Here is a 24,230-nt window from a genome sequence, read left to right as displayed (position 1 = left end):
CCCACCCCCACCACTGGCGCACAGGGGCTGCAGGGTGCAGCGTCCACACAGCGTCCCACTATTCCTCACCACTCGGACAGCCCCTCCCAAACCTGCCTCCTCTCCCCCCATGGATGAGGGCAGTGGGGGCGGGGGAGCACCACCACCCGCAGGTTCTCCTCCCACTCACCCCCCGACTGGGAAATGTCTCACCGTCCCTTCACCGTCACTGGGTCCAAGCCCTGGAGCACCCTCGCCACCAGCACCGTGGGAGCCCCTTTCCCAGGCCTGCAGCGGTTCAAGGGGGCAGCTCACCCACCCCACCCCACCCCCGCCCACCCTTCTCAAGGACACGAAGCGGGGGGAGTCCGTTCGGCCCCTCGCCCCCGCTGCTCCCTCCCCCTTCCAGCCCCACACCACTTCCCTACAACCCCCTGGGGATCCGCCCACCTCCCAGTTGACTGGATGTCCGGAGGGTGGGCCAGGAGGATTCTCCGCCCCTCCTGGGGAAGGTCCCCACCCCCAGTCCCCAATAGCTGGCCCCCTTATCCCGAGACTTGTGCGCCCTCTGGTTCCCCAGTCCCTGGGGGGGGGTGGAGAGGTCCTCAGCTGGGGCGGGGAGGTCCTCTCTGCAGGTGGGGGTGGGCGGCGAGTGGGGGGGAGCAGCAGGGGCAGGCTGCGGGCTCTAACCTGGTGCCATTGCGTGCAGGGCTGGTGCGCTGGGACCTGCTGCACGCTCAGGCCCTCAGCAAGGAGCTGCTCATCAAACAGAACCTGCAGCAGTGGCAGCAGCTGAACTCGGACCTGGACCACATCTCGGCCTGGCTGGACAGCGTCGCGCCGGTGCTGGAGGGGGCGCGGACACCACAGGCACCCTGCAGCCTCGCTGCGATCCAGGAGAGGCTGCGCACCCTCGGGGTAAGGTTCAGTCCCACCAACCATCCTCCCCGGGGCAGCCAGCGAGCCACATTGGTATTGGTTTATTATTGTCACTTGTACCAAGGTACAGTGAAAAGCTTGTCTTACAAACCGATGGTACAGGTCAATTCATTACACAGTGCAGTTACATTGAGTTAGTACAGAGTGCATTGATGTAGTACAGGTAAAAACAATAACAGTACAGAGTAAAGTGTCACAGCTACAGAGAAAGTGCAGCGCAATAAGGTGCAAGGTCACAAGGTAGATCGTGAGGTCAGAGTCCATCTCATCATATAAGGGAACCGTTCAATAGTCTTATCACAGTGGGGTAGAAGCTGTCCTTAAGTCTGGTGGTACGTGCCCTCAGGCTCCTGTATCTTCTACCTGATGGAAGAGGAGAGAAGAGAGAATGTCCCGGGTGGGTGGGGTCTTTGATTATGCTGGCTGCTTCACCAAGACAGCGAGAGATAAAGACAGAGTCCAAGGAGGGGAGGCTGGTGTCCGTGACGCGCTGGGCTGTGTCCACAACTCTCTGCAGCTTCTTGTGGACCTGGGCAGAGCAGTTGCTGTACCAAGCCGTGATACATCCAGATAGGATGCTTTCTATGGTGCATCGGTAAAAGTTGGTGAGAGTCAAAGGGGACAAACCAAACTTCTTTATCCTCCTGAGGAAGTAGAGGCGTTGGTGAGCTTTCTTGGCCGTGGCATCTATGTGATTTGACCGGGACAGGCTGTCGGTGATGTTCACTCCCAGGAACTTGAAGCTTTCAACCCTCTCGACCTCAGCACCATTGACGTAGACAGGTGCATGTACACCGCCCCCTTTCCTGAAGTCAATGACCAGCTCTTTTGTTTTGTTGACATTGAGGGAAAGGTTGTTGTCCTGACACCATTCCACTAAGCTCTCTGTCTCGGCTGTAGATGTGTGACGGAGGTTTCTGCATTTCCACCCTGGGGTAAAGAGTCTGACGATCTACTCCATCCACGCCTCTCGTGGTCTTCTATCAGGTCTCCCCTCAGCCTCTGACCGCTCCATCACCTCCAACTCCAGTACTCGGTGCCCTGACCGAAGGCCAGCGTGCCAGACGCCTTCTTCACCGCCCCATCTACCTGTGACCCCACCTTCAGGGAACCGTGTACCTGTACCCCTGGGTCTCTCTGCTTTACAACACTCCCCAGGGCCCTGCCGTTCACAGGGATTTGACTTTCCAACATGCAGCGCCTCGCACTGATCCGAATTAAGCTCCATTTGCCGTTCCTCGGCCCACTTACCCAGCTGAGCAAGATCCCCCTGTAACTTTTGATCACCCTCTTCATTGTCCATTATACCACCTATTTTGTGTCACCTGCAAACGTACTAACCGTGCCCTGTACATTCTTATCCAAATCGTTGATATTGATGACAAACAGCAATGGGCCCAGCACCGAGCCCTGAGGTACACCACTAGTCACGGGCCTCCAGTCCGAGTAACAACCTTCCACCATCGCCCTCTGCTTCCTGCCACCAAGTCAATCATGTCTCCAGTTAGCCGGCTCTCCCTAGATCCCGTGCGATCTAACTTTCCAGAGCAGCCTACCATGTGAAACCTTACCAAAGGCCTTACTGAAGTCCATGTAGACCACATCCACCATCCTGCTCTCATCAACCTTCTTGGTCAATCATCAAAAAACTCAAGTTCATAAGACATGATCTCCTGCACACAAAGCCGTGCTGACTATCGCCAATCAACCCGTCGTTCCAGATGTATGGATAACTTATCCCTCAGAATCCTCTCCCATCACAGGGGTTGGCCTTACTGGTCTATAGTTCCCAGGTTTTTCTTTGCCGCCCTTCTTACGTGAAGGCACAACGTTCGCCACCCTCCAGTCTCCCGTCACCTCACCCGTCACGAACGAGGAAGCAAATATCTCAGCCAAGGCTCCCGCAATTTCTTCTCTCGCCTCCCCCTGCCCGCGGTGGAGGAGGGAGGGAGGTGGGCGTGGGGAATCGAAGCGCGTGTGTCCGCGGTCACCCCGTGACCGGCCGTTTCAGTGCCCGGAGAGAGGCCAAAAGTCTTCAGCAGGAGGTCAGCCTCTCCTGCCCCGCCCCCAGAAGCCTTCCATTGGCTGCCCAGCACGCCCATCTCCACCTGCACCCTCCCCCATTGGCCAAATTGACGCAGTTCCTTCCTTTCATTGGCCGCTGGGCCCCCTCGTTGGGGCAGGGTGCCACCCCTCAGTAATGGGGGCGCGGAGGGTGTGTCGCTGGGTCCCCCCGTCTCACCACTGCCCCCTGGTCCAGCGGTTTGGTGGGCGGGGGAAGGGTACAGGGGAAGGTGGAGGAGTGGCCCGAGGTGTTGGTTTCTGTGAGGCGTTGCTCCCGGGACGCCCCGAGGTCCCCCTGCTCTCCCGGTGGGTGGTGCGGGGTGGGTGGGCTGGATTGCGGGGTGGTATTGATGGTGGTGTCTCCCCCTCCACAGAACATCCAGAAGGAGCTGGACAAGTACAAGGCGCTGGTGGTCTCGGCCAACCTGTGCAGCCGGGAGTTCCTGCAGGCCGACAGCGACGAGGCGTGGGAGCTGCAGGGCAAACTGCACCAGGTCAACTGCAACTGGAACAGCACCTCGCAGGGGCTGCAGGACTGCTGGGGCGACCTGCACCAGGCCCTGCTGCAGAGCCAGGTAACCTCCGACCCCTGACCGCTGCTGCAGAGCCAGGTAACCTCCGAACCCTGACCGCTGCTCCCTGAACCCTGCTGCAGAGCCAGGTAACTTCCGACCCCTGAACCCTGCTGCAGAGCCAGGTAACCTCTGAACCCTGACCCCTGAACCCTGCTGCAGAGCCAGGTAACCTCCAAACCCTGACCGCTGCCCCCTGAACCGTGCTGCAGAGCCAGGTAACCTCCGACCCCTGAACCCTGCTGCAGAGCCAGGTAACCTCCAAACCCTGACCGCTGCCCCCTGAACCGTGCTGCAGAGCCAGGTAACCTCCGACCCCTGAACCCTGCTGCAGAGCCAGGTAACCTCCGAACCCTGAAGCCTGCGGCAGAGCCGGGTAACCTCTGACCCCTGGCCCCTGAACCCTGCTGCAGAGCCAGGTAACCTCCTGCCCCTGAACGCTGGCCCCTGAACCCTGCTGCAGAGCCTGGTAACCCCCAACCCCTGAACCCTGGCCCCTGAACCCTGCTGCAGAGCCAGGTAACCTTCGAACCCCGACCCATGAACACTGCTGCAGAGCCAGGTAACTGGGCAGAGTGACCCCCCCAACCTTGACCCCTGAACCTGACCCCTGACCCTTCAGAGCTAGATAATGTGACCTGTTGAAGTCTGACCCTGTAGGACCAGGTGACAGGGCCTGGTGACCTCTGAACCACAGCCCTGTAGAGCCAGGTAATGGGGCATGGTGACCTCTGAACAGCAACCTTTGAACCTCAGCCCTGCAGAGCTCGGAAATGTGAGCTGCTGACCTCTGAACCCTGACCCCCAGTGCAATGCCAGTTCAGTGGCATGAGCCCGGATGACTGACCTTTGACACTGACCTGTGACCTGGACACTGACCTGTGACCTGGACCCAGGGAGATCCAGCTGTGGGGAGCTCCAGATGTTTCTGGCAGCTGGCCAGGAGGAGGTGAGGCCGGCGAGGTGTGGTCACCCCGTCTGCTGGTTCCGGCTGCCCCCTGCACCGTCCCTCACCCTCTGCTCATCTCCCCACCTGCAGGATTTCCAGCACACCACCCGCTCGCTGCTGCTGTGGCTGGCCAACTGCGAGAGCCGGCGCGGGCGGCTGCAACCGACGGACCCGGCGCTGGGAGTCCACTCCCTGACGCAGCATCGCAAGCAGCTGATGGTAGGTTGTTGGAGGGGAGGTCCCGGCGACCGGACTGGTGCCTGTGCTGCAAACACGGGCTCACCCCCTCACCCCCACCGCCCCCACTCACCCCCCACCCCACCTCTCCCTCCCGTCCACCCCACCCTCCCCCAACGTCCACACCACCCCGGCGACAGGACTGGTGCCTTCGCCGCAAACATGGGGTCACCCACTCACAGCCATCCCCCCAACCCCACGCCTCCCTCCCCCCACCACACCCCCTTGCCCCTGTCTACCCCTCCCCACCATCCCCCTCACCCCCACTGCACCCCCCTCCCCCCAACGTACCCATCCCACTGCCCCCCACCACCCTGCGCCCGCACCGCCGTCCCCTCCCTCCTCCCCGTCCCCCTCCCTCCCCCACCCTCTCCGATGACCCCTCCCTCCCCTCCACACCCCGTCACCTCCTACCACCCCCATCCCTCTCCCCACAGCCCCGTTCTCTCCCCGTACGATCCCCGTTCTGCCCACGTGGCTGTGAAGCTGGTTTGTGTCCCACTGCCCTCTGCCTGTACTGACTCATGCGTCACTGTGCGGGGTGAGGCCCCTCTGCTCTCCCCTCCCTCCCTGCCCTACCCTGCAGCCCTCTCACCCCCTCTGGTCTGCTGCAGGAGCTGGAGGAGGAGTTGTTGGCGCGGCAGCCGCAGGTGTTGGGCCTGGAGGAGGTGAGCCGACAGCTGCTGGAGGACGGACAGGAGCCCCGGGAGCTGGACGCCCGGGAACAGATCCGGGCCGTCGGGAGCAGAGTCCGGCTGCTGCTCCAGGATGTGGCTGCGGATCTGCAGAGCATTGACCAGAGGCTGGTGAGTGGTGGGGGAGTGGGCCAGGTGTGGGGGGTCAGGGGCAGGGGTACGGGGGGACTGGAGTAGGTGTGGGGACTGGGGTAGGGCTGAGGGACTGAGGCAGGGGTGGGGTCGAATGGAGGCGGTTGGGGGGCAGGGGTGGGGGGGACCAGGGTGGGGGACTGGGGCGTTGGTGGGAACTGGGGCAGGGGTGGGGGTGGAAGGAGGCAGGGGTGGGGGTTACCAGGGCAGAGTGAAGGAGGTGTCTACAACTAGGGGACAGAGGTTTAAGGTGGAAACATCTGAAGGGGGCAGGTGTGTCCCCGAGGGGGGTGGGTGTGTGGGAGGAGCTGCCATCGGAGGTGGTGGAGTTGGGTACATGGCTCCTGGCTGACCAGGCCTCGGGACCGCTGCTGTCGGTCCCAGTCTGCTCCTGGAGAGCCCCCGCCCGGTGCCAAGCGGGCAGTGCGCGCCTCATTGTCTGTCTGCCTTCCCTCCATGACAGGACGCGAGCTCCATCATGTCTGTCGAAGAGCTGGACTTCACGGTGGTTCCAAAGGCCAGCAGTCCGCTGCGGCACCCGGCGGTGAGTGTCCGTACTGTCCCCCACAAACCGGTTCTGCGCACAACCCCCCGTGCCCACCGCCCCGTGCCTACCGCCCTGTGCACACTGCTCTGTGCTCTGTGCACACTGCTCTGTGCTCTATGCACACCGCCCCGTGCACACCTCTGTGTGCACACTGCTCTGTGCTCTATGCACACTGCCCCGTGCCCACCGCCCCGTGCACACTGCTCTGTGCTCTATGCAGACTGCTCTGTGCACACCTCTGTGTGCACACTGCTCTGTGCTCTATGCAGACTGCTCTGTGCACACCCGTGTGTCCTCGCACGCCTCCTTACACCTTCCACTCTCATCCACTTCCATTCATGCAGCAGTCCCCGGGCAGTGTGACCCTCCCTCAGTACCGCCCGTTTTTTTTTTACAATACGTTTATTCACTAAAAGCACTACAAAAACCACCCGACATCAAATACAGCACATCTAATACAGAAAGAAACGAGGCAAAACTAATACCTGCGCAACACTACGCCCCCCACCGCAACACTCAACACTTCATATCAAAATCGTATTGGTGTCGTCCACGACTCGTGACCCCGAGGGGCCCACCGAGCGCGGAACTCGGCCAGGCCGCCCGCGGAGACGGCGTGCTCCCGTTCCAAAGACACCCGCGCGCGCACGGAAGACGGGCAAGCAGGCTGACCTGCCGGAACCCTCAGCCGCCCACCGCCGCGTCCCATTGATGGCCATCTTGGCCAGGCCCAGCAGAAGACCCACCAAAAATTTCCTGCACGCTCAGCCCCACGCCGCACCGAGTGCCCGTAGATCAACAGCGTCAGGCTGAAGTGTGACCAGAACTTAAGCAGCAGCCCCCGCAGATACTCAAAGAGGGGCTGCAACCTCTCGCACTCTGCGTACGCGTGGTACACCGTCTCCTCCTGGCCACAGAAGTGACAAGCGGCCGGGGTGTCGGTGAACTGGCTTAAGAATCAGTTGCACGGCACGGCCCGGTGTAGCTTCCGCCATTCCGGGTCCCCTACGTACAGCAGGAGGACTCCCGTGTAGAGAGACCTCCACCGGGGACCCCCCTCTCCGCCCGCCGGCAACACGGCCCACCACGGCGTGTCCGGCCGGCAGACCAGGACGAGGAAGTGAAAGGTGTGCAGGAGCAGCCCGTACAAGTACCTCCTCGGCGCCTCGCGGAATGACACCGTCGGCGTGTCCTCCAGGCGGCTCAGGGTGTGCCGAGCCGCCTCCCGCGAGAGACGCCGGGCCCTGGGCCCGACCAGCAACTCCGGCGCGGCCGGGATCCCCCCCCGGCATCCCCCTCAGCACCCGCCGCGTCAGTACTGCCCCCCTCACAGGGTGACCCTCCCTCAGTACTGCCCCTCCCATGGTGCGCTCTGGTTCCTGTGATTCACCGGGTGACATTTGATGTGTTCCAGGGTCTGCGGGAAGCCCCGTCCGTCTCCGCGGAGAGGTGAGGCCCGGGAGGGGTCATTGTTGGATGGTGGGGGTGGGGGTCAATGGTCACTGGAAGGTGGGGATGGGGTCAGGGGTCACTTGGCAGTGGGGTGGGGTCCTGATATACATGATGTTGGGGACACCCCCTCTCCCCCCTCCCCCCTCTCTCCCCCTTCTCCCCCCTTTCCCCTCTCCCCCCACCCCTCCTTCCCCAGATGAGAGCTATTCACTGTGGGTCGGGACCTACGGACCAGTCCGCAGACGGGTGGACATGGATGGGACGTGGGGACAGAGGCTGTGGTCATGCCCCAGTGAGAGCCGATGACCCAGTTCCCATCATGAGAGGGACCCCACTCAGTGGGTGTTTCAGGGACTCAGGAACAACTCCCTGGACGGGGGTCACAGGGTCATGTTTTGCCCTTCTCCCCCCTTCCAACTTAGATAAGAGTGTTGTTGGTGAGGCCGGCATTTACTGCCCATCCCTGACTGCCCCTGAGAAGGTGGGGCTGAGCCACCCCCTTGTACCGCCGCAGTCCGTGTGGGGAAGGGGCTCCCACGGTGCTGGTGGGGACGTTCCGGGGTTTGGACCCAGGGACGGTGAAGGAACGGCGAGATTTCCCAGTCAGGGTGGGGGGTGACGGGGAGGGGAACCTATGGGTGGTGGCCCGTTGTCCCTCTAGAGGGGGTGTGGGGGGAGGGGGAGAGGAGTGTGGGTGAGGGGTGGGTGTTGGGGGGACAGGGTGGGGGGAGTGTGGGGGGGGGGGGAGTGGGTGTTGGGGGGGAGGGGGTTGGTGAGGAGTCCCCAGGCAGATGACTGACGGATCTTCTCTCTGCTCACCCCAGGGCCGGCGAGGTGACGAGGGAGCAGGGGCTGTCGGGGGGCCGGCCCTTCCTGAGCCGGGTCCTGAGGGCAGCCCTCCCACTCCAGCTCCTCCTCCTCCTCCTCCTCCTCCTCGCCTCCCTCCTCCCTTCCCAGCAGCACGACTACAACTGTGCCTTGGCCAACAACTTCGCCCGTTCCCTGTACCCCATGCTCCGCTACACCAATGGGCCCCCACCCACGTGACCCCCACTCACGGGACCCTCATAACCATAGGACCCCCCTCCACAGGACCCACCCACTGGACCCCCACCCAGGACCCTCACCCATGGGAACCACCAAGGGCCACCATCCATGGGATTCCACCCATGGGACCTTCATACCCTGGGACCCACCGCCACCCACAGAATACCCTCCACCCATGGGACCACCCCCCACTCATGGGACCTGTGACCCTGCCTGGACCACACCCATCCTGAGGGACCCTCTGACCCCTCTCCACAGCCCCACCCACCTCACGGGATGGGGGGTGCTCCTCTCCGAGGGGGGAGGGTTTCTCCCCATGGGGAGGGGCATGAGTTCTGACCCCAATGACTCCCTGGGGGAGGGGTATCTCCTGGCCACCGAGGGGGTTCAGTTTGTTTCGTTGTCCACCTGACACAGAGAGAACAGACTCCCTCGCCCCTCCTCGCCCCCTCCTCACAACCCCTCGCCCCCCCTCACCCCCTCCTCGCCCCTCCTCACAACCCCTCACCCCTTCCTCACCCCCTCCTCACCCCCCACGGAGAGTAACACCAAGGGGCAGTCTGGTGCCACAGTACAACAGAGGCAAACTCTATCCACCTTCCTCTGGGGGCATCACCCGTCTGCTCCCCCCACCTCAAACATCCCCCCCGCCCCATCCACAGCTCTCCCCCCATCCCCTCACCCATCCACAGCTCCCCCCCATCTCCCCCTCCACAGCTCCCCCCCATCGCCCCCTCCACAGCTCCCCCCCATCGCCCCCTCCACAGCTCCCCCCCATCGCCCCCTCCACAGCTCTCCCCCCGCCCCCTCCACAGCTCCCCCCCATCGCCCCCTCCACAGCTCCCCCCCATCGCCCCCTCCACAGCTCCCCCCCATCGCCCCCTCCACAGCTCCCCCCCATCGCCCCCTCCACAGCTCCCCCCATCGCCCCCTCCACAGCTCCCCCCCATCTCCCCCTCCACAGCTCCCCCCCATCGCCCCCTCCACAGCTCCCCCCCCCTCTCATTTTGTCTTCCATCTGCTTTTATAAATTTCTCTCTCTCGCTCTCTCTATCTACACCTTCCCGGATGCATCCCTTCCCCTCCCTCCCCTCCCTCCCCTCCCTTCCCCTCCCTCCCCTCCCTCCCCTCCCTCCCCTCCCTCCCCTCCCTCTCTCTCTCTCCTCCCATTTTCCCCCTCTCTCCATTTCCCCCATTTCACCCTCTCTCTCTATTTCCCTCTCTATTTCTCTCCCTACATTCCCCCTCTCCCCCATTTCCCCCCTCCATTCCCCCCTCTCTCTCTGATTCATTCCCCACACACCCCCTCTCCCTCTCCCCCCCCCTTGCCCTCCCTACCTCTGACACTGGTGTGTGAATGAATTTGTACTGCCAGCTCCCGCCACGAGTCTGTGGAACCGCAGGTGACCGGTGCACTGTACGGCAGTGTGATGGGAGCTCACACTTCTGGGATATATTGTTCAGTGAGAATCATTTCTATATTGTACAGGTTGAGATTTTTTTTAGTGGGAGTCTGGGAAGTGTAGCTTCCCGGGATATTTAGGGAAATGGGATAACCTGCCCGTGCTATTACACACATTGTGTTTGCTCAAGTTGCTCAGGTGGCAGCTGTTTGTATCAATAGGCAATAAAACCTGTAACTGTTGTGGCGTTCCAGCAGGGAGCCTCTCTCTGGTAGTGGCTGGTGTGAGTGTGTGAAGTGTGCTCACTGTGGTGGACGAAGCAGTGAGAACAGCCCCGCCGTTCTCTGCTGTTCAGCCCCTGGCTCGTGCCCAGCTCCCCTGTGACAGCTGCAGGCTGATGTCCCTCAGAGCTGCAGGGAACCCTGCAGAGTGGAGCGTCTTCTGCTGACCGCAGTGGTGACTGGGCTCCTGCCCACCGTGTGACCTTCCCTCAGTACTGCCCCTCCCACCATGTGCCCCTCCCTCAGTACTGCCCCTTTTCTTTTTTTATGTAAACGTTTATTTGCTAAAAGCTCTACAAAAAGGACAACCAATACACGACATCTAATACAGAACAGAAGAAACTAAGCAATGACAGAACTACAGTAGATAAAGCAAACTAATACTAACGAAGCACACGTGACACTACACCCGCTCATGCAACACGCTACACTTCAAATAAGAATCGTGTTCGTACCGTCCATGACATACGTGATCCCTGAGGGGCCTACTGAGCGCGGAAGTGTGCTCCCTCTCCAAAGACATCCGCGCGCGCACTTAAGCACGGAAGACAGGCAGGCAGGTGGACCGGCCGGAACCCTTGGCCGCCCGTCACCGCGTCCCGTGGATGGCCAGCTTGGCCAGGCCCGGCAGAAGACCCACCAGGAGATCCTCCGCACGCCCCGCCCCGCGCCGCACCGGGTGCCCGTAAACCAACAGCGCCGGGCTGAAGTGCAGCCAGAACTTGAGCAGCAGCTCAGTACCACCCCTCCCACAGTGTGACCCTCCCTCAGTACTGCCCCTTTTTTTCACAAAACGTTTATTCATTAAAAGCGCTACAAAGGGGCAAGAGGGACGGGTTGCACCCGAACTGGAGGGGAACCAATATCCTGGCAGGGAGGTTTGTTAATGCCACTGAGAAAGATTTAAACTCGCTTCACAGGGGGATGGGAACCGGAACCACAGGTCAGTAAGTGAGGGAAGGGGCAGGAGGGCTGATGTCAGGGAATGCCGTACTGGGCAGATTCCTGATAACAGATGTGATGGGACGAATGGTTTGAAGTGTTTGTACTCTGATGCTCGGAGTATTACGGGCAAGAGTGATGACCTTAGAGCACGGATCAGTCCATGGAACTATGGTGTTGTGGCCATTACAGAGACTTGGTTGAGGGAGGGATGGGAATGGGTGATCGATGTACCAGGGTTTCGAAGTTTTGGGAAGAAGAGAGAGTGGGGGGTAAAAGAGGGGGAGGAGTTGCAATACTAATTAGAGATAATATATCAGCTGCGCTCTGGGGAGACATAATGGAGGCTCGGATACAGAGTCTATATGGGTAGAACTCAGGAATAGGAAGGGTGCAATCACTCTCTTGGGGTATACTATACACCTCTCAATATCCAGCGGGACATTGAGGAACGGATATGCAAACAGGTTAGGGAAATTTGTAAAAATTACAGGGTTATGGTCATGCGGGGACTTCACCTTCCCAAATATAAATTGGGATGTTTTTAGTGCAAGGGGGTTAGATGGGGCAGAATTTGTTAGGTGTATCCAGGAAGGGTTCCTCAATCAATGTGTTGACAGTCCAACAAGGGGAGAGGCTATTCTGGACCTGTTGTTGGATAATGAGCCTGGCCAGGTGACTCACCTATCAGTGTGGGAGGAATTGGGGAACAGTGACCACAGCTCACTAACTTTCAGGATAGCTATAGATAAGGATAGGTCTGGGGCTAACGGCGGGGTTTTAAATTGGAGCAGGGCTAATTATGAAAGCATAAGGCATGGATTAAGGTAGAGTAAACTGGGACCTTATTGCTGGCAAGTCCACGTCGAGCATGTGGGAAGTGTTTAAGGATCAAATACACAGAGTACAGAGACATAGCTATGTCCCGATTAGAAGGAAGGACATGAATGGGAAAATACGGGAACCTTGGATGTCCAGAGAAGTGATGAAGTTAGTCAAGTAGAAAAAGGACAAGTACGTAGAGCTTCGGAAGTTAGGCTCAGACAGAGCATGCAAGGACTATAGAGAAGCTAGAAATGAACTCAAGAAAGGAATTAGGAAAGCCAGGAGGGGCCATGAGAAGTCCTTAGCAAGTAGGATTAAGGAGAATCCAAAGGCATTCGATACCTACATCAGGAATAAGAGGATAACGAGGGAAAGGGTAGGACCACTTTAGGATAAAGAAGGGAACCTACGTTTGGATTCAGAGGATGTGGGTGAGGTTCTGAATGAGTATTTCTCTTCAGTATTTACCCAGGAAAGGGACATGCATGATGCAGAATTTGGACCTGAGGGTGTAAACATGTTAGGGGTATTTGGAGGTCAAGGAGGAAATAGTGTTAGGTCTCCTAAACAGTATTAAGGTGGATATGTCCCTGGGGCCCGATGGGATATACCACAGGTTACTGAGGGAGGCGAGAAAGGAAATTGCTGGGGCCTTGACCAGTATCTTTGTGTCCCCTTTGACCACGGGTGAAGTCCCGGAGGACTGGTGAGTGGCTGATGTTGTTCCTCTATTTAAGAAAGGAACAAGGGAAAATCCGGGGAACTATAGACCGGTGAGTCTCACGTCAGTTGTAGGGAAATTACTGGAGAAAATTCTTAGAGATAGGATATATGAGCACCTGGAATCCAATGGCTTGATTAGGGAAAGCCAACATGGCTTTGTGTGGGGCAAGTCGTGTCTTACTAACCCAGTTGAGCTTTTTTGACAGGGTGATGAGAGAGGTTGATGAAGGTAGAGCTGTGGATGTTATCTAGATGGACTTCAGTAAGGCATTTGACAAGGTCCCACGTAATCGGTTAATCAAGAAAGTTCGGATGCATGGGGTCAGTGGAGAACTGGCTGTGTAGATCCAGAACTGGCTCGCCCGCAGAAGACAGAGGGTGGTGGTTGAAGGGACTTGTTCGGGCTGGAGGCCTGTGAGTAGTGGTGTTCCGCAGGGATCTGTACTGGGACCTTTGTGATGTACATAAATGACCTGGATGAATATGTTGCCGGGTGGGTGAGAAAGTTTGCAGACGATACCAAGATTGGTGGAGTTGTGAATAGTGTAGAAGACTGGCGATGGACACAGCGTGATGTAGATCAGCTGCAGATGTGGGCAGAGAAATGGCAGATGGAGTTTAACCCGGATAAATGTGAGGTGTTGCACCTTGGTGGGACTAATGTCAAGAGGCAGCACACTCTGAAGGGCAAGAGGGACCTTGGGGTGCACGTCCATTGCCCATTGAAAGTGGCTACACAGGTAGACAGAATGAGAGGAAAATGGAGGGATCTGGGCATTCTGTAGGCAGGAGGGAATAGCTGTGTCAGCACAACATTGTGGGCCGAAGGGCCTGTTCTGTGCTGTTCGATGTTCGATGTTCTCACCAATACAAGAGGAAAAGTGCAGACAGATTCTAACTACAGTAATAACACTAACGCCCGCTAAACGCGACACTTCACACAACAATCGCATTCTCACCGTACACCACACACGCCATCCCCTGAGGGGCCCACCGAGCGCGGAACTCACCCAGGGTGCCCGCGGAGACCGCGTGCTCCCTCTCCAAGGACACCCGCGCGTGGACGTAAGCGCGGAAGATGGGCAGGCGGGCGGACCGGCCGGAACCCTCGGCCGCCCGCCGCCGCGTCCCGTGGACGGCCAGCTCGGCCAGGCCCAGCAGGAGACCCACCAGGAGATCCTCTGCGCGCCCCGCCCCGCGCCGCACCGGGTGACCGTAGATCATCCGCGTCGGGCTGAAGTGCAGCCAGAACTTGAGCAGCAGCCCCTTCAGATACGCAAAGAGGGGCTGCAACCTCGCGCACTCCACGTACACGGGGTACACCGTCTCCTCCCAGCCGCAGAAGTGACAGGCGGCCGGGGTGTCATCAGTACAGCCCCTCCCACACTGCGATGCCCCCTCAGTATCCCCCAGTGAGGGTCAGCACCCTGGGGTGGGGAGGTGAACCAATGCCATTGATTTTCTCCATGTTTTGAGCACCAGTGGATGTGTCCCCGCCCGGCTGGGGTGAGAAGTCCTTGTTTAACACACAGCAACATGCCTGTCTGGTAATAGAACAACTGTTGGACGGGGCTCTCAGTCCTTGATGTATAGCAAATTGAATTAAAGTTCAGTGCTCCGTCAGAGGGAGGGGAAGGTTTGTTGACAGCTGATTAGGGCAGTGTGAGAGACTGACCCCCAGAACACTGTGGCCTCTACTCCCACAGGGACTGGGGAAGCCAGCCCTTAGCTCTGGGCTGCTCGACGTGGACTGATTCGGTGAGGAGCCAGTGAGTTTCGGCTGGGACACTCTCCCAGTCCTGGCGTCGGAGAGAGAAGAGTCCCAAGATCAATGGGTGATTGCTGGCCTGCAGCATGGACATTCCCTGCCAACACTCTCCAGGAAAATATTTTTTAATAAGCAAATTTATTGTTACATTCTTAACCATAATTGAATTTGGGACATGAATTATTTTGGATGGATCTAATGGGATCCAGGTTTCCCAGATGGAGAAGCGAATACAGAGTGAGACCAGAAGGAGGATAACTGGGCAAGTATTGGAAACCACCTCATGAATATCCCGAGACCCTGTCTCTGATATGTGGGAGAGCTCGGTGGGTCCAGGAATGCTGGAGCCAGCTTCTGGTCAGGCACCACACATGTTCCATCCAGTTTTACTGAAAGATTCCTTCTCACCCTACCAGCTCCATCTTGGGAAGGATGTTGCATCCTTGCAGAGGGTGTAGAGGAGATTGACTGCTATACTTCCCCAGGGTGGAGAAAACTTTGGTCAGGTCGCACTTGGAGTATTGTGTACAGTTCTGGTCGCCCTGTTACAGGAAGGCTGTGGAGGGGGTGCAGAAGAGGGTCACCAGGATGCTGCCTGGATTAGAGGGCATGAGGATAAGTAGAGGTTGGACAAACTTGGGTTGTTTTCTCTGGAGCATCAGAGGCTGAGGGGAGACCTGATAGAGGTTTATAACATTATGAGAGGCACAGATAGGGCAGAGTCTTTTCCCCAGGGTGAAAATGTCAAATGGAGGGTGTGGGTTTAAGGTGAGGGGGGGAAGTTTAAAGGAGATTTACAAGGCAAGGTTTTTACAAACAGAGTGCGGTGGGTGCCTGGAAGGGGCTGCTGGGGGTGGTGGAAGCAGATACGAGAGCAATGTTTAAGAGGCATTTAGACTGAAGTGAACGGGCAGGGGATGGAGGGATATGGACCGTGTGCAGGCAGATGGGATTAGTTAGATTGGCATCATTGTCGGCACAGACACAGTGGGCCGAAGGGCCTGCTCCTGTGCTGCACTGTACCATGCTCTAGGTGTTTGAAGTTAGTGTGGGGTTAATAAAGAGAGAACGTTTCCAGAGGCTTGGTGATCAGAGCGCACGGAGTGTCAAGGATCATCAGCAGAACGAACAGGGAGATGCAGCACTTAACTGGTGTCTGGGATGTGATGTGTGAGGGAGACATTTCCTTCCTTGGGTGCAGGAGGGAGAGAAAGGAGAGGCGTGCGGACCAATGGGAGAGCTCTTTCAAAGAGCCAGCCCTGCTTCAATGGATCGAATGGCCTACCGCGCTGTAACTTTGGTTACACTAGTTGGATAAGTGTTTGGCTTCAATTGCTCCACAACTGTGTGTCTGTATCCCTGCTGCAGATGGTGCTGCCGAGGTCAGTTTTTCACGTTCATCTGTTGTTGAGTAATTACCGATCTGTTAGTCCAACATTCATGGTGACAGGTTATTGGAATCCACTTCTCCAGGTTAATCAGGGACAGTCAGCGTGGATTTGTTCAACGAAATCTGCTCCTGTCTAATTAGATTCTATTTTTTGACGAGGGAACTGGGAGGGTGAATGGGGGCTGTGCATTTGATATGGTCCCATGTGGAATTTACTGAGACTTTGACAAGGTTCCAGATTGTTGTGGGATCCGAAGCAGCAAATTGGGCCCAAGATGAGCTCAGTGACGGGAGGCAGAGGGTAATGTTTCCGTGAGGGGAAGGCTGTTAGCAGTGGGTTCCACAGGGCTCAGTCCCCTGCCTCCCTGTAATGTGTATTAACGAGTTAAACTAGTGTAGGGGCACGAGAGCGTGGATGATACTAGACGTGGCCGTGTGGGTGGCAGTGAGAGGAGAGCTTTAGACCACAGCAAGGGATCAACCACAGCTGTGGGGCCACAGGATTGGAGGCTGGTAAGTGTTGTTCCCTTGTTCAAGAAAGCTAATAGGGATAATCCTGGGAATTATAGACCAGTGAGTCTTACGTCAGTGGTGGGCAAGCTATTGGAGAGGATTCTTAACATAGAAAAAAACCAGAGAAACTACAGCACAATTCAGGCCCTTCGGGCCACAAAGCTGTGCCGAACATGTCCGGACCCTAGAAATTACTAGGCTTAACCATAGTCCTCTATTTTTCTCAGCTCCATGTACCTATCCAACGGTCTCTTAAAAGACCCTATCGTATCAGCCTCCACCACCGTTGCCGGCAGCCCGTTCCACACACTCACCACTCTCTGAGTAAAAAAACTTACCCCTGACATCTCCTCTGTACCTACTCCCCAGCACCTTAAACCTGTGTCCTCTTGTGGCCACCAATTCAGCCCTGGGGAAAAGCCTCTGACCATCCACCCGATCAACACCTCTCATCATCTTATACACCTCTATCAGGTCCCCCCTCATCCTCTGTCTCTCCAAGGAGAAAAGGCCGAGTTCCCTCAACCTGCTTTCATAAGGCATGCTCCGCATTCCAGGCAGCATCCTAGTAAATCTCCTCTGCACCCTCTCTATGGCTTCCACATCCTTCCTGTAGTGAGGCGACCAGAACTGAGCACAATACTCCAAGTGGGGTCTGACCAGGGACCTATACAGCTGCAACAATACCTCTCGGCTCCTAAATTCAATTCCCCGATTGATGAAGGACGATACACCATATGCCTTCTTAACCACAGAGTCAACCTGCGCAGCCGCTTTGAGCATCCTATGGACTCGGACCCCAAGATCCCTCTGATCCTCCACACTGCCAAGAGTCCTACCATTAAGACTATATTCCGCCAACATATTTGACCTACCAAAATGAACCACTTCACACTTATCTGGGTTGAACTGCATCTGCCACTTCTCAGGCCAACTTTGCATCCTATCAATGTCCCTCTGTAACCTCTGACAGCCCTCCAAACTATCCACAACACCCCCAACCTTCGTGTCATCCACAAACTTACTAACCCATCCCTCCACTTCCTCATCCAGGTTGTTTATAAAAATCACAGAGAGTAAGGGTCCCAGTACAGATCCCTGAGGTACACCACTGGTCACCGACCTCCACGCAGAATACGACCCTTCAACAACCACTCTTTGCCTTCTGTGGGCCAGCCAGTTCTGGACCACACTGCAATGTCCCCTTGGATCCCATGCCTCCTTACTTTCTCCATAAGCCTTGCATGGGGTACCTTATCAAACGCCTTGCTGAAATCCATATACACTACATCTATTGCTCTCCCTTCATTGATGTGTTTAGTCACATCCTCAAAAAATACAATCAGGCTCGTAAGGCAGGACCTGCCCTTGACAAAGCCATGCTGACTATTCCTAATCATGTTATACCTATGAATATATTATATCTTAGGGTCAGAATTGACGAGCACTTGGAGAAGCATAGTCTTATTAGGGATAGTCAGCATGGCTTTGTGAGGGGCAGGTCGTGCCTTACGAGCCTGATTGAGTTTTTTGAGGAGGTGACAAAACAAATAGATGAAGGTAGAGCGGTGGATGTGGTGTATATGGACTTTATTAAGGTGTTTGACAAGGTTCCCCGTGGTAGGCTCGTACAGGAAGTCATAAGGCAAGTTGACCGTGGAGACTTGGCTGCATGGATTTGGAACTAGCTCGCTCACAGAAGGCAGAGGGTGGTCGTAGATGGAGAATATTCTGCCTGGAGGTTGGTGACCAGTGGTGATCCACAGGGATCTGTTCTGGGACCCCTGCTCTTTGTGATTTTTATAAATGACTTGGATGAGGATGTGGAAGGGTGGGTTAGTAAGTTTGCTGATGATACAAAGGTTAGTGGTGTTGTGGATAGTGTAGAAGGTTGCTGTAGGTTACAACAGGATATTGATAGGATGCAGAGCTGGGCTGAGAAGTGGCAGATGGAGTTTAACCCGGATAAGTGTGAAGTGATACACTTCGGGAGATCGAATTCGAAGGCAGAATACAAGGTTAATGGCAGGACTCTTAGCAGTGTGGAGGAACAAAGGGATCTTGGGGTCCACATCCATAGATCCCTCAAGGTTGCCACGCAGGTCGATAAGGTTGTTAAGAAGGCGTATGGAGTGTTGGCCTTCATTAGTCAGGGTACTGAGTTCAAGAGCTGTGAGGTGATGTTGCAGCTCTATAGAACTCTGGTCAGACCACACTTGGAGTATTGTGTTCAGTTCTGGTCGCCTCATTATAGGAAGGATGTGGAAGCTTTAGAGAGGGTGCAGAGGAGATTTACCAGGATGCTGCCTGGATTGGACAGCATGTCTTATGAGGATAGGTTGAGTGAGCTGGGGCTTTTCTCTTTGGAGAGGAGGAGGATGAGAGGTGACTTGATAGAGGTGTACAAGACTTTTTCCAAGAGTGACAATGGCTAACACGAGGGGGCATAATTTTAAGGTGATTGGAGGAAGGTATAAGGGGGATGTCAGGGGTAAGTTTTTTACACAGAGAGTGGTGGGTGCGTGGAACGCACTGCCGGCAGAGGTTGTGGGGGCAGATACATTAGGGACACATGAATGATAGAGAAATGGAGGGTTATGTGGGAGGGAAGGGTTAGATAGATCTTAGAGCAGGATAAAATGTTGGCACAACAATGTGGGCTGAAGGGCCTGTACTGTGCTGCAGTGTTCTATGTTCCATTCCGGGACAGAATAATGAACTGGTTAATGAGTTTAGCTGGAACTGCATTCAACACTAGTGGGACCAGAGCTAAAACACTGTGTACAGTCCTGGTCACCACCCTACAAGAAAGGTGTAAGCGCACGGGAGAGGGGGCAGAGATTTAGGGGGATGTTGCTGGGACTGGAAACCTGTGGGTGTGAGGCGATTGGACAGGCCAGAGCTGGACACCTTGGAACAGGGCAGACTGAGCTGTGTAGAACTATGGCTGGTATGTCAGTAAGCCACATTTTTGAGTACTGTACATGTCATTGGTGAGAACACACCTGGAGCACTGTGTGCACTTCTGGTCGCCCTGTTGTAGGAAGGTCGTCATTAAACTGGGATGTGCACGAGAAAAGATTCACAAGGATGTTACCGGACCGGAGGGCTTGAGTTATAAGGAGAGACTGGATAGGCTGGGTCTGTTCTCCCTGGAGCGGAGGAGGCTGAGGGGTGGATCAGGTGGATGGTCACAGTTTTCTCCCCCCAGGGTAGTCTTAGGTTAAAGGTGAGAGGGGAAAGATTTAAAGGGGACCCGAGGGGCAACTTCCTCACACAGAGGGTGGTGGAACGAGCTGCCAGAGGAAGTGGTAGAGGCAGGTACAGCTATGACGTTTAAAAGAAATTAGGGCAGGTAGGTGGGTAGGAAAGGTTTCGAGGGATATGGAGCAAATGGGACTGGGTCAGGTAGGCACCTTGGTCGGCATGGACGAGTTGGGCCGAAGGGCCTGTTTCCCTGCTGTACATCTCTATGACTTTAGACAGTAAATTTGTTGAAAACCAAGGGCAGAGATTTAAATTAATTGGTAGGAGGATAATGAGGAAAATATGTTCCCCCCCCAGGTGTGCTGGGGGTCGGGAACTCACAGCCTGAGAGACTGAAACCATCCTTGGGTGTGTACTTGGACCCAATGGGGAGGTGGGATTCGGCGAGGGAGCTCTTCCTTGATCAGCACAGGCGCAATGGGGAATGGCCTCTTCCTGTATGCGATGTCCCGTGATCTTTCATTGCTTAGCAGACCACAGAGAGCATCCTATCTGGATGCATCACGGCTTGGTACGGCAACTGCTCTGCCCAGGACCGCAAGAAGCTGCAGAGAGTTGTGGACACAGCCCAGCACATCACGGACACCAGCCTCCCCTCCATGGACTCTGTCTACACTTCTCACTGCCTCAGTAAAGCAGCCAACATAATCAAAGACCCCACCCACCCCGGACATTCTCTCTTCTCCCCCCTCCCATCAGGCAGAAAATACAAAGGCCTGAAAGCACATACCACCAGGCTCAAGGACAGCTTCTATCCCGCTGTCATAAGACTATTGAACGGTCCCCTAGTACGATTAGATGGACTCTTGACCTCACAATCTACCTCGTTATGGCCTTGCACTTTATTGTCTGCCTGCACTGCACTTTCTCTTTAACTGTAACACTTTATTCTACATTCTGTTACTGTTTTCCCTTGTACTGCCTCAATGTACTGATGTGATGAAATGATCTGTATGGATGAACCATGTCAGAGGTTAGTTTGGCATCACCCACACAGGGGGCAGATCTGGCACAAACTACAGGTCTACATCTGATGTGGGATCATGATACCTGAGGTATGGAGGTTACTGAGAGGCAGGAGACGTTTGCTTCTCGAACACACAGGCAGTCCGTGAGCCTCCTCCAGGTGAAGGTGCTGGTCGGGATGGAGACTTCAATGGAAGGAAGCAACCAGTGCCTTTCACTTAGAAATTGGTAAATTGGTTTATTATTGTTACAGAACATAGAACAGTACAGCACAGTGCAGGCCCTTCAGCCCACGTTGTTGTACTGACCAATATAAACCTACTCTGCAATCAATCTAACCCTTCCCTCCACAGCCCATAACCCTCCATTTTTCTTACATCCAAGAGTCTATAGAAGAGTCTTCTAAATGTCCCTGTTGTATCAGCCTCTACCCCCACCCCCGGCAGTGTGTTCCAGGCACCCACCACTCTCTGTGTAAAGAACCTACCTCTGACATCTCCCCTGAACATTGCTCCTCTGACCTTAAATGGATGTCCTCTGGTATTGGCCATTGCCGCCCTGGGGAAAAGGTGCTGGCTGTCCACTCTGTCTATGCCCCTCATAATCTTGTACACCTCTATCAAGTCACCTCTCATCCTCCTCTCCAAAGAGAAAAGCCCTAGCTCGCTCAACCTATCCTCATAAGACATGCTCTCCAATCCAGGCAACATCCTGATAAATCTCCTCTGCACCTTCTCTAAAGCTTCCACATCCTTCCTATAGTGAGGTGACCAGAACTGAACACAATACTCCATGTGGTTGAACCAGAGTTTTGTGCCGAGGTACAGTGAAAACCGTTGTTTTGCATGTTCCGGGTGGATGGGAACTTTGATAATGCTGGCTTATTTCCCAAGGCAGCAAGAACGTAGAACATAGAAAACCTACAGCACAATTCAGGCCCTTCGGCCCACAAAGCTGTGCCGAACATGTCCCTACCCTAGAAATTACTAGGCTTACCCACAGCCCTCTATTTTACTCAGCTCCATGTACCTATCCAACAGTCTCTTAAAAGATCCTATCGTATCAGCCTCCACCACCGTTGCCGGCAGCCCGTTCCACACACTCACCACTCTCTGAGTAAAAAAAACTTACCCCTGACATCTCCTCTGTACCTACTCCCCAGCACCTTAAACCTGTGTCCTCTTGTGGCCACCAATTCAGCCCTGGGGAAAAGCCTCTGACTATCCACCCAATCAATACCTCTCATCATCTTATACACCTCTATCAGGTCCCCCCTCATCCTCCGTCTCTCCAAGGAGAAAAGGCCGAGTTCCCTCAACCTGCTTTCATAAGGCATGCTCCGCATTCCAGGCAGCATCCTTGTAAATCTCCTCTGCACCCTCTCTAAGGCTTCCACATCCTTCCTGTAGTGAGGCGACCAGAACTGAGCACAATACTCCAGGTAGGGTCTGACCAGGGACCTATATAGCTGCAACAATACCCCTCGGCTCCTAAATTCAATTCCCCGATTGATGAAGGACAATACACCATGTGCCTTCTTAACCACAGAGTCAACCTGTGCAGCTGCTTTGAGCATCCTATGGACTTGGACCCCAAGATCCCTCTGATCCTCCACACTGCCAAGAGTCCTACCATTAAGACTATATTCTGCCATCATATTTGACCTACCAAAATGAACCACTTCACACTTATCTGGGTTGAACTGCATCTGCCACTTCTCAGCCCAACTCTGCATCCTATCTATATCCCTCTGTAACCTCTGACAGCCGTCCAAACAATCCACAACACCCCCAACCTTTGTGTCATCTGCAAACTTACTAACCCTCCCCTCCACTTCCTCATCCAGGTTGTTTATAAAAACCACAAAGAGCAAGGGTCCCAGTACAGATCCCTGAGGTACACCACTGGTCACCGACCTCCACTCAGAATATGACCCTTCAACAACCACTCTTTGCTTTCTGTGGGCCAGCCAGTTCTGGATCCACACTGCAATGTCCCCTTGGATCCCATGCCTCCTTACTTTCTCCATAAGCCTTGCATGGGGTACCTTATCAAACGCCTTGCTGAAATCCATACACACTACATCTACTGCTCTCCCTTCATCGATGTGCTTAGTCACATCCTCAAAAAATTCAATCAGGCTCGTAAGGCAGGACCTGCCCTTGACAAAGCCATGCTGACTATTCCTAATCATATTATACCTCTCCAAATGTTCACAAATCCTGCCTCTTAGGATCTTCTCCATCAGCTTACCAACCACTGAAGTAAGACTCACTGGTCTATAATATCCTGTGTAGACAGAGTCCAAGGAGGGGAGGCTGGTGTCTGTGATGCGCTGGGCTGTGTCCACAACTCTCTGCAGCTTCTTGCGGTCCTGGGCAGAGCAGTTGCCGTACCAAGCCGTGATGCAGCTGGATAGGATGCTTTCTATGGTGCACCGATAAAAATCGGTGAGGGTCATCGGGGACATACCAAATTTCTTTAGCCTCCTGAGGAAGTAGAGGCACTGGTGAGCTTTCTTGGCTGTGACATCTACGTGATTTGACCAGGACAGGCTGTCGGTGATGTTCACTCCCAGGAACTTGAAGCTCTCAACCCTCTCGACCTCAGCGCCATTGATGTAGACAGGAGCATGTCCCTCATTCCTGAAGTCAATGACCAGCTCTTTGATCTTGCTGACGTTGCTGACTTGTCCCCCAACACTCGGCCATGCTGGGGACCAGTGACCCCAGCGTTCCCACCTCTGTCAGTGTAATGAGGTGTGAGCTCTGATCCAGGGTCTCCACCCGAAACATGGACTTACACCTCGTCTCCCACAGCTGCTGCGCGACCTGCTGAGTTCTTCCAGTGCTCTGTTGTTGTGGAAGTGTAATACTGAACCTCGCTTGGTGTCGGAGCTGCTGGCACATAACTGGCTACAGGTGTCGAGTGAAAGCGTGGAAGGGTTCCTCCGTCACAGAGGATGGAGTGGTGATAGGCTGGAGGTGAAGCGGGCTCAGAGGCAGAGGGATGTCCAAGGATGATGGCTCGGGCTTTGTTGAGACCACATGGTCTTCCTTCTGGTAGCTCCTCAGGTGGGGAGTCTCTTCACCCAGTTCGTGAAGCTCTAGATGTCTTGGGAGTGAACTCTCCTCTCCCAGCTTCACCTACCAGACCCTTAACAATGTTGAAGAGCAGAGAGACCTTGGGGTGCAAGGCCATGGCTCATTGAAAGTGGCTACACAGGTAGACAGGGTGGTTAAGAAGCCTTATGGAATGCTTGCTTTCATTAATCGGGGTATTGAGTACAGGAGTCAAGAAGTTATGATGCATCTCGATAGAACTGTGGTTAGGCCGCATTTAGAGTATTGCGTGCAATTCTGGTCACCGCACTACAGGAAGGATGTCGAGGCTTCAGAGAGGGTGCAGAGGAGGTTCACTAGGATGCTGCCTGGATTAGAGGGCATGTGCTATCAGGAGAGGCTGGACAAACTTGGGCTCTTTTCTCTGGAGCGGCAGAGGCTGAGGGGTGATCTGTTGGAAGTGTATAAAATTATGAG

At 55.5% G+C, this 24,230-nt stretch overlaps 1 protein-coding gene across 4 annotated transcripts in view; it reads left to right on the top strand.

Annotated features, from left to right (window-relative positions):
• LOC127569986 (nesprin-2-like) overlaps positions 1–10,258 on the top strand; it is a 57,855-nt gene extending 47,597 nt beyond the window's left edge. For all 4 annotated transcript variants that reach the window (XM_052015133.1, XM_052015126.1, XM_052015144.1 and 1 more), the window contains 7 exons: positions 689–897; positions 3,357–3,557; positions 4,594–4,722; positions 5,355–5,546; positions 6,031–6,111; positions 7,529–7,563; positions 8,391–10,258. In XM_052015133.1, the coding sequence (XP_051871093.1) occupies positions 689–897; positions 3,357–3,557; positions 4,594–4,722; positions 5,355–5,546; positions 6,031–6,111; positions 7,529–7,563; positions 8,391–8,613 (1,070 nt within the window). In that variant the 3' untranslated portion in view covers positions 8,614–10,258. The remainder of the gene's footprint in view (positions 1–688; positions 898–3,356; positions 3,558–4,593; positions 4,723–5,354; positions 5,547–6,030; positions 6,112–7,528; positions 7,564–8,390) is intronic.
• The last annotated feature ends 13,972 nt before the right edge of the window (positions 10,259–24,230 follow it).

The sequence above is a fragment of the Pristis pectinata genome, chromosome 1, assembly GCF_009764475.1.
Source record: "Pristis pectinata isolate sPriPec2 chromosome 1, sPriPec2.1.pri, whole genome shotgun sequence".
In the NCBI taxonomy this organism is placed as follows: Eukaryota; Metazoa; Chordata; class Chondrichthyes; order Rhinopristiformes; family Pristidae; genus Pristis; species Pristis pectinata.
Note: the sequence above shows the minus strand (reverse complement) of the source record. Positions and strands in the feature narration are given on the sequence as shown.